Source organism: Uloborus diversus, chromosome 5 (genome assembly GCF_026930045.1).
Source record: "Uloborus diversus isolate 005 chromosome 5, Udiv.v.3.1, whole genome shotgun sequence".
Lineage (NCBI taxonomy): Eukaryota > Metazoa > Arthropoda > Arachnida > Araneae > Uloboridae > Uloborus > Uloborus diversus.
The window spans coordinates 41,997,231-42,008,054 of record NC_072735.1 but is presented as its reverse complement, the minus strand read 5'-3'; the positions used below and the strand labels follow the sequence as shown (position 1 = coordinate 42,008,054).

Below are 10,824 nucleotides of genomic sequence, written 5' to 3'. Positions count from 1 at the left end.
TTTTTTACCACTGAGTTACCAATTTTTACTTCTTTATTTAAATTTTTCTTCTTTGGAACATTTAAATGAGCAACGTCTGGTTTCTTATTAGGGCAATTAGAAGCTTTGTGCCCAAAATTTTCGCACTGAAAACATTTAAGCCCCTTATCCTTGTGTACACAATTTTTCGAAATGTGGTTTTTCAAACCGCAATTGTAACAAATTTTTTCTTTATAATTTTCGTTGTTAGTGTTATATCGCGTCTTCTCATTATTTTGTTCATAGTGTATCTTATTTTTATTGTTTAAATCTCTTTTGAAATTGGAAGTATACCCACTCTTTTTTAAGCGATCATTATTTGACATTTTTTTGCTTGGTTCTGTCGAAAGGTTTCTCATTTCTAGCCAAATCATTTTTCATTACTTCGTATACTTTGAGTTTTTCTTTAAAATCATTTATATCGCGCGCTCCATAAAGAATTGTTTTATTTTCCGGTTTATCTTGAATTCCCTTTATTACATAACTGATAAGAGATATGTCATCAATACGTCCAGAAAGAGCCAATTGTTTCATCTTTAAAAAATATTCTTGCGTAGTCTCAGAATGTCGCATTTTACGCTCGCTCATTAAACTATGAAGCGAAGCCGAATTAACTTGTGTGGAATATTCGCTGATTAGCGCTTTCTTTAATTTTTCATAAGAATTAATATTTTGTTCGGTGTTGATAAATAATGCGGCATTTCCTCCAAAACAGCGTTTAGCAAAAATAAATTTTTGAACTTCCGTAAGGTTAAATAACTTAGAAACACTTCCAAAAGTTTCTACCCAAGAAGAAATGTTCTCATGCGGTTCTGCATTAAATTTCGGCAGGGAGTGTTCAATATCAGAATAATGTAAAAGATAGCTCGTAGCCAAAACATTGCCTGAATCGGAATAACTAATTACAGGCGGCGGTGCTACTTTGTTTTCAATTCCAACAGATAAATCGTCACTAATAACTTCCTCGTTCTGACCGGACTGCTGATGATCCGAGAATGAGTCATCTTCTGACTGGGAAGGTTTCCGCGATCGTTGCCAGGGCAGTAATATCTGTCAGAAAGGAGAGAATGTTTTTTGCCAACTCAGATTTATTTCCTTCCAAGGGAATGTTCAAAAAATTTGCAATAGTTATTATTTCGTTAAGAGAAAAATTTTTCTCAATGTCTTTTAATTTATTTTTGAATTCATCTGATTCTGGGTTGTATTCAAATCCCGTAAAATTTCTTAAGCGCTTTCTATTGGAACTATCCCCGTTATCAGAAAATATAAAACGGTGGAGAAGCACTATTTTTTCTCGCTTAAAGTTTCTGAGCGCAAAGTCAATGTTTTTAATCTCTTTCAACTGCATATTTGAAGAAAATAAATTCACTCACCCCTTTTCCGGATGCTTGAAATCAGATTATCCAACAGAGAATTTCAGATAGTTCACAAGGAACAGTCACATTTGACTCAGTTCTTTTTTTTTTTTTTTTTTGAAATTTTTCGGAGACAGTTAGTATCAATCAGTTTTCCGGTTAATCACACTTGCAAACATTATGCTCCAAAAGAATTTTGGTGTAGGCGTTCCTCATATCGATCCTTAATCCCACTTCTGAATTTTTTTTGTGGGACGCCGAGCTACTGGTAATAACTATGAAAATGCTGGTATTCACTTATAAAACCACTCATTGATGACATCATTTTAGCTACTAAACATTTAATGATAACTAAACTACACATAACTAATATTTACAGAAATGATTACAATGCAGAAGTGCAGCCGTCTTGCTGCTCGTCTTTACAACACGTCTTACGTCTTTCGTCTCCTCAAAGTTATTCACTAATCAAAAAGTTTTACCGCCCTTGGCGCTGTTCGTTTTGTCGCCGGACTCTACGTTGTCATCTCTTGGCGAGTTTTACATACAAGAAAGCTAAAATGTATGAAGGGCTATGCAAGTGTACCAGGGTGTACCAGAGTCGGCACCACATATATATATATATATATATATATATATATATATATATATATATATATATATATATATATATATATATATATATATATATATATATATATATATATATATATATATATATATATTGGCCCACACACATAAGTTTTCTATTTTTTGTGTAATTAAACAACTCTGTGCATTTAAATTTGTTTAAATTTATAATACGTGATGATTATACGATTCAACTTAAACAAGGCTAACACAGTTTTGTTCATCAATTTCATTTTATTTGTTGTAACTGGTTAAATTACAATAAAAATACTTTGATAACACTTATTATTGATCTTATAATAATTTTTTGAAGCTCTAAAAATCAGTAAATATACAGTATAATGACAAAAGTCATGTAAAAAAATATATATATATATAAATACATACATCAGTATTGCGTACAAAATGTATAGATGGACATAGTTTGGGCTTTTCGTCATAGTTCAATATTTCATATAAAAAAGTTTTATTGCCTAATTGTGGCCTTAAAACTCTGCAGTTAACACGCTTTAATTCCAAAATGAAACTTGGAGGAAATTTAACATTCTCAACCGTAACTTAAAAGATTGCCGACTATACATAGTACATCTTTACAGAGATAACCTACCACGAAGACAACGAAGTAGCCGACCAACGGCACTGAGAGGCTTAGACTAGCGAAGCATGCATTTATTGTCAGTGTTATCTGACAAGTCACACTGCATGAAATAACCAAATGAATCAATGTGGAACATGCGACTGACATGTGCATTAGAGCAATGAGGCGATATTTGTCTTTAATCCAACTGGTGGCAAGCACGAGTACACTCGGGCTGGTTCATGAAGTTTGACATTGAGCAGGAGTGGTCCTGCCGCTTGAACGGTTCAGATTCTATAGCAGTAGAAGACCGATTCGAGTGCACTTACAACAAGAATGGTATTGCCTGTAGTGTGTCTCCTCGGCATGTGCCCATATCCCTTGGACCACTAACAACAAAAGAACCGCGGTGCTGTCCGTTGAGTCATGATTTTAGTTGAAAAAAGCTGCTGAAGGGGGTTTGACTGCGGCGTCCAGGCCACTTAGTCATTGAAACTAAGTTTTTAATAAGGTACTGAATAGAAAATCCATTGCGTGAGCGTGATACAAAGCTTGTAAGTAGGAGCTAGGAACAACGAATAAAATACGCAACTGTAATCGATATGAGCGAGACGGTTAAAAAACATGTAAAATTAAAAGGGTCTTGCGTCAGGTCCCAAAAAAGAAAAATAGCTTAATTTGTTTTACTCCAATGTCAAATTCACTCACACAAAAATAAATAAATAAATTAATTAATTAATAAATAAAAATAAAAATAAGAAATACGAGAACGTGGAAAATGTAGGAATAGTAGTCAAGATAATGTATTTCTTTTGTCTTTCTTTTTTTACAATGAAGAATTGCCCTTTGTTACTATGCAGAAACATTACTAGCAATTTAAAACATATCCTCATTCAAGTTTAAAAAAAATATGTTGCAAAAATTTTAGAAAGTTGTGTAAACTTATCTAAAAAAATTGACTGAAAATAACCCCAATTATTAAAAAAAAAAAAAAAACGAATTAATGAAATAGCGAACGTAAGAAACAAGAACAGGGGAGGAAGAAAACGTGAATTCCTCTGCAGTACTAAATCATTATAAAATTCAATGCTAATATCTAGCGGGAAAAAAAATATAACCAAAATGTTCGGCAAATATAAATATAAAAGATGTAACTAAGATTTTTTTTTTTTTTTTTTGCATTCGCAGACAAGGAAAAAAAAAAGTTTTATTTCAGAATCCGGAAGTAAAGCAAAAAGTAAAGGGAAAAAAACACCCCAATTAATTAAAAGATGCAAACGGAGCAGCGCAAGTTTTCAAAGTAAAGAATGAGTAAAAAAAAAGTGGAATTTCAGCGAAAATCTCAACTATCAGAAAGTTTAAGATCTGTACACAAAACTAAAAAAATAGATGCAGTGAGCAGGATTGGAAAAGCTAAAAAAAAAACTTTTCATTATACAACTAAACAGCTACGTAAAAACTACTGTAATTACTTTTTTTTAAGAAGATAAAGCTATCGCTGGAACATACAAACGAAAATAGCGGAACTACATCACCGAAAACAAAATAAAACAAAAAGAAAAATGCTTTTACAAAACTAAACTGAAAGCTGCAAAAACTTGAGCATGCTCCAAATAATTCACTTTATAAAAGAATTATTTTTAATTGCATCTTTATAACAATTCGTATTTCTTAATGTCATTGTTGTAAAATTCAAAAAAAAAAAAAAAAAATATTAATTTAAAATTGTCTATTCACTACAAAGATGCTTGTTTTTGAAAAAAAAATGTACAAACGCCTGACCTAATTTATTTTTAAATATGTTAAATGAGAGGTAAAATACCGTTAGAGACCTTTGAATAGACAATCTTTTACAAATTACTTTGCATTACTTTTAATTGATCAGACTTTGTTTCCTTTGAGATCACATTAAATGGTAATAATAGTCTGAACTGCTGGTTAATGAATTTGACAGCAAAAACATGTGTTTGCAAATGGTTTTTGAAAGCAATCATAGCAAAATTCTATTCTTTGACATGTTTAGACATTAAAAAAAATGTTTTGCACCATTATATTGAGATTTTTATTAACCGACGAAAAAACGGAGGAGGTTCTCAATTCGACACGTATATATATATTTTTTTAATGTATGACCACGCATAACTTTTTACAGAACAGTCTGATTTTGATAATTCTTTTTTTATTGGAAAGGGTATACCCCGAAGGTGGTCCCATAAAAATTTTGAAAAAAAATTCCTACCCTAAGGGTGGGAAAAGGGGGTTGATTTGTTGTTCACTCACAGATTTTTAATGTATGACCACACATAACTTTTTACAAAATAGTCCGATTTTGATAATTCTTTTTTTATTGGAACGGTTATACCCTGAAGTTGGTCTCATATAAATTTGGAGAAAAAAAATCCTACCCTAAGGGTGGGAAAAGGGGGAGATTTGTTGTTCACTCACAGATTTTTTTATATATGACCACACATAACTTTTTACAGAATAGTCCGATTTAGAATATTCTTTTTTTTTCATTGGAGAGGGTATAGCCTGAAGTTGTTCCTATATAAATTTGAGGGAAAAATCCTACCCTAAGGGTGGGGAAAGGGGGGCGATTAGTAGTTCACTCTAAGATTTTTTGATGCTGAATTGGGTATAACAAAAAAAAACCTCACGATGAATGAGATGCAGACTTGTATGTCTCTCGTGTGTACTGTCTTGAGCAGGTAAACGACAGTATTTACAGAAATGAGTTTTCGAGATATTTGAAGAATTGTGCGCTGGATTCAGTACTATCAACTGGGAAATGTTGGAAATATATTTTTTTTTAGCGGAAACCTAATAAGTTAGTTTGTACAACAAAGCTAACGTACAAACAATGATGACAAAATGCAAAAAAAAAAAAGATAAAATTGCAGTTATAGCCCTTTACCTGCACACGGCAGTGTAGACCTCTCAATCTCTGTACTTGTGATTAGGGTTAGTTTTCAGTGCCAGTCGTCAAACATTTTTTATATTCAGGATTTGTATGAAAAAATAGGGCGAAGTTTAGTGATGGTGACATACTATTTTTAACCGACGAAAAAACGGAGAAGGTTCTCAAGTCGACACGTATATTATTTTTTTTTTTTAAATGTATGACCACACATAACTTTTTACAGAATAGTCCGATTTTGAATATTCTTTTTTTATTAGAAAGGGTATAGCCTGAAGTAATTCCCTTATAAATTTGAGGGAAAAATTCCTACCCTAAGGGGGGGGAGAGGGGGTGATTAGTTGTTCACTCCAAGATTTTTTGATTCTGAGTTGGGTATTACAAAAAAAGAAAAAAAAAAGCTCACAATGAATGAGCTTCAGACCTGTATGTCTCTCGTGTGTACTACCGTGGGCAGGTAAGCGGCAGTATCTGCAGAAATGAGTTTTCGAGATATTTGAAGAAATGTGTGTTGATTCAGAAGTACTAACAATAAGAAAATGTTGGAGTTATATATTTTTTTCAGCGGAAACCAAATAAGTTAGTTTGTACAACAAAGCTAACGTACAATAGATGACAAAATGCAAAAAAAAAAAAAAAAAGAAAAAAAAGAAATGAAAAAAAAATATGCAGTTACTGCCTTTGATCTGCCCACGGCAGTGTAGACCTCTCAATCTCTGGTATTTGTAATTAGGATTAGTTTTTTAACCGACGAAAAAACGGAGGAGGTTCTCAAGTCGACCCGTATATATAAGTTCTTTTTTTCATGTATGACCAGGCATTACTTTTCACAGGTTCGTCCGATTTTGATAGTTCTTTTTTCATTGGAAAGAATTTTCTCAGAAGTTGTTCCCATATAAATTTGGAAAAAAATTTCCTATCCTAAAGGATGGAAAACAGGGGTGAGTTATTGTTCACTCACAGGTTTTTTACTTTTTCTCGTGTAAGACGACGCATAACTTTTATAAAATAGTCTGATTTCGATAGTTTTTTTTTTTTTTATTGGAAAGAGTATACCTACAATTTGGTCCCATGTAAATTTGGAAAAATTCCTTATCTAAAGGTGAGATATTAGGAGTGATTTATTGTTCGCTCACAGATTTTTTATTACTGAGTTGTGTATTACAAAAAAAAAAAAAAAAAACAACTCACGATGAATGAGCTTTAGATTTGTCAGTCTCTTGATTTAGAGCTCTCAGTCTCTGCATTTCTGCTAAAGCTCGTTCATCGTGAGGTTTGTGTAGTAACTTATTTGGCTCTAGATCAGATAAAGCAATACCCTCAAGTGTTTTTACTCTACTCAGTGCCACATATGCCTGTCCTTTGGCAAACACTTTCTTTCCGAGGTCTATTACAGCTTTATCAAGGGTCGTACCTTGCAATTTGTGTACCGTGACGGCCCAGCATAGAATTATTGACAACATCCTGCGCTCAATGTCACCATAACCTTTCGTTCCTTGAAAAGTTGCAACCACTGGGGGTATGGCGACACAACCATCGCTATCTTTTAGTCTGCATCCTATGCTTTCATCGTCAAACTTAACTAATATGCAGTCCGGTAACTCTCCTTCCTCTAGTTGATCCCTACGTAGTGATGGCCATTTTATTTTTTTAAAATACCCATTGCACCATTGACGAGGCCGTCAGATACTGATATGTTACGTCTCAACATCACACGAGATTCGGCAGCAAGTTTTACCTCTGATAAAAGTCCACCACAATTGTTCACATCTTTCGGGACAACATTATCTGGAGGTTTCTTTCCATAGGTAGCAATTTCACGAGACTCATCTATGGAACGGATTGTATAGATACGATTTTGTTTTGAATTCATAGCTGTCATGTTATCATTGTATTCGTCAACCTGTTTGACGGTCGGGAATATTCGAATCACAACACCATCCTTAAATTCTTCATCTAAAGCCACCCTTCGCCTTTGACAAAGCAGTTCTACTTGACCAGTTGTCAATTCGCTTACGCGTAAATTGTTCAACAGGTCGACGAACTCTGTATCATTTCTTTGTCTCATGTTGATTGTTAATTCGCAGAATGAAAATGCGTGCCATAAATTAATTTCTGCAGCAAACCAAGCTGGCTGTACAAAGCACCAATGTCCTTTCACAGGGGGCAGTTGCATGATGTCTCCAAATAGAACAATATTTATCCCACCAAACTTATCATTGTTTTTGAATTCCTGTAGCCGCAAATGAATCATTCTTAAGTTCTCGTAAGACACCATTGATATTTCGTCAATCACTAACCAACTTATGTTGCGTCATTTACGTCTTTCTTGTTCTAGCCTTTCATCATTTAAGCGTCTATATGCAGTTGAATTACCTTTTTCGATGGGAAGAGAAAAAAGAGAATGCAATGTTTTGCCAAGTACCTGGTGGGCGGCGACACCGGTTAATGAACCTACCTCAACAAATTTAGGCTTTAGAAGCAAATCAACTGTAGGCACATAACACCTCTTGATGTGCTCCACGAATAATTTTAAAACAAATGATTTGCCACTGCCAGCTCATCCAGTTATAAAAAGCAACAGCTTTTCATCATCACCATGTAAATCTTTTTCAATGGCCGTAGAAATTCTTTGAAATAAATCCTTTTGCTGTATGTTTAGACCTCTGACAGTATTAAAAAATATATCATCAGTCATTGCACCTCTTTCCTCTATATCTTCACAGAAGTCGTCTTGAATATATTGACTGATATGCTCATCGGCGTTTATAATTTGATCGTCTTTGATATTTTTGAAACCCGTTTCACGGGCAAGATTTAAAGCAGTTGCCTGGGCAAGTGCCTGTTGAATGACCTGTTCTGCATGTGCGAAATCTTCGGCACTAACATTATTCAGCAGAGGCCTTAATTCGTCTTTTCGTCTAAGGAAACAAGATTCTGGAGTCTCGTCTTCCAACATTAGTTGGTTTTCATCGTGAAAAGGAATATGGCAAACAATCAAGCTATAGTAATACCCATCTTTGTCACCATGGAGTGTGTAGTAACGTGTTCGTAACACAGCTGGCTTATTTCTTATTCGCATACGTGAACCTTCTCTCAGTCGTATATATCTTATTTTTGTAAGGTTATCAACAGGTTCTCTGAGTTCGATGTCACCATCTTCCTCACTCCACATAATATTTGAACTCGTCTCATAACGCACAGCAAATTCTGCCAGACTTATATTTTCAAGTTCATCAGGCCTCAACACGTAACGATCGAATACGTTGTTGCATATTGAAGCTTCATCCCCTTCAAACCGCAATAAATGAAAGCGTTGACTTAGCATGCAGCTATTCACAAATATTGTTTTACGAGAGCTCATTTTAAGCGGCAGGTGGCAAAGACGATAGGCGCATTCGGGAGCACTTACCAATCGCTGCGAGAGTATTGCCATAGAAACCGCAAACAGTTGACTCCACACTCCGCCGCCCCGTCTTTTAGCTTTTGTAATTGCGTGGCGTACCACATCTCCAGTGTCGTGAGGTTCACACTTACTCACATATTTTGCAACGTAATATGCAACGGCAGAGATATTTCCGCATGGCTGAATGTCCATGTTTCCTTCCCAAAGACTAAGAATTTCAGGACTATAGTTATTAACCATACTTTCTTTAGAAGTTCTTCGTAAGATGCAAAACCGACCGTTGTTGGCAAGTGCTTCATCGGGACCCAAGCATAAGGTATCCTCACTTGGAGCCCTCGGAAACCCAAAACGACAGCAATGGTTTGTACGATCTTTGTAGCAGGTTTTTGTGTGTCGATGCATTTGGACATTTTCGACTAGATGTTTTAACTCAATATTATGAGGGTTCAAAGAACATGAAATAACTCTTTCGGTTATACTTATTCCTTCATTTGTTGAAAAATCAGGAATGTTTTCACACCACACCAGCATGTGCAAGTGCGGACTGCCTCGGTTTTGAAATTCTATCCTGTACCAAAAGTCTATGATACTTCCACCTAAGCAGTCATTATTTTGTTTTAAATAATGCATAAGAGCATTAATTCTTATTGTAAATTGCCTTGCAATAACCACTGGATATTTTTGCACTAACTTTTGTCGTTCTGGAAATGTTATACTATCTAAATTATTTACATTGTTGCCATCCGCAATGAGCAAAGCTTTTGTCATATCTGGCCAATTTAGATCATTGCAGGAAAGGGTAATAAACCAGGTAGGAGGCCCTATACTTCTTACCATGGCAATTAACTCCGAACAGCATCGTCTCCAGTACGAAGCAGACCCTCGCACATTTCTTATTGTCAGATGCATGTTGTCAATTAGCCCTTGAGGTGTATGTTCACCTTGGCCTTGACGCATTCTGCATGAAACAGACACACTTGCTTTTGCTCGAAAGTACTCAACAACTGACAATGCAAAAAATAAATAGTCATTTCTCTGGAATCTTTTATCCTTACTCATTACACGAGCTTGAAAGTAGTCTAATGGGGTAATTGAAACCTCTCTTTCTTCGCCAAATCCATTTTTTCCATCAGGGAATAAAAAATACCAGCCCATCTCTTCCATTCTTTTTTCACGTTCATAATTTAAGGGTGGTGCTGCTTTCCTTTTAACTTCTTTTAGTCTTACTTCCTCTTCTGGGTTAGGGTTGTCTATGTTAACAACACTGTCCAAATTAGGTACTCTTTCATCTATGTTTCTAAGCATACTGGTTGTAAAAATATATCTCGTTTCCGAATTATAATTTTGCTGTAATTGAGGGTCAATAATGTCTTTTTCCACAGTATTATTACTTTCTTCTGATGATTGTTGCACGATTTTAGATGTATGCATTACTTGCGGCTGATGACAATTAAATGATTGGCGTTGTTTTTGAAGAACTGAAGATGTTTCTTTACCTTGATTTAACTGTTCTAGTGTATTTTCGGGTGTTATCGTAATTGGTGTCAGTGAAAAAACATTCCCAGTTAACACACTTACAGATGTGTTTTTAATGATCAAATTTCTACGCACGATGTTATGCAGTTCATGGATACTAGTAAATCGTATACAACATGAAGTACCTCTCGTTGGAACTTTGAAACCTTTTAGACCTCGCGCGTGGGAGTCAAACAACCAGTAAGAAAAACCTCCAGGATCTGGTCTGCAATGGACGGCTACAGTTGTATTATTCATAGTAAGTATGGCATAACTATGATCCCTAAATACATTTATTAGAGCGTTTAACAAATTCGGAAATCCTTCTCCACTATTGTCGTTGTCTGCGTGACCATTAAATGATGATTCATGAAGAATATTGATATGAACTTTTCGATTATTGTAT

At 34.8% G+C, this 10,824-nt stretch overlaps 1 protein-coding gene across 1 annotated transcript; it reads right to left on the bottom strand.

Annotated features, from left to right (window-relative positions):
• Positions 1-6,641: 6,641 nt before the first annotated feature.
• On the bottom strand, positions 6,642-7,751 carry LOC129222558 (ATP-dependent DNA helicase PIF1-like). The gene is made up of 2 exons (XM_054857072.1): positions 7,154-7,751; positions 6,642-7,055 (listed from the first exon to the last, which is right to left on the bottom strand). The coding sequence occupies exons 1-2, from the start codon at positions 7,749-7,751 to the stop codon at positions 6,685-6,687; spliced, it is 969 nt and encodes a 322-aa protein (XP_054713047.1). The 3' UTR covers positions 6,642-6,684.
• Between the last annotated feature and the right edge of the window lie 3,073 nt (positions 7,752-10,824).

Bases quoted from the DNA above. Each gene is read 5' to 3' on its own strand.
- LOC129222558 (XM_054857072.1), bottom strand. From the start codon at position 7,751: ATGATTCATTTGCGGCTACAGGAATTCAAAAACAATGATAAGTTTGGT. The intron at 7,056-7,153 runs TTTTAAAAAAAT...ATGAAAGCATAG, and splicing joins CGTCAATGGTGCAATGGGTA to GATGCAGACTAAAAGATAGC.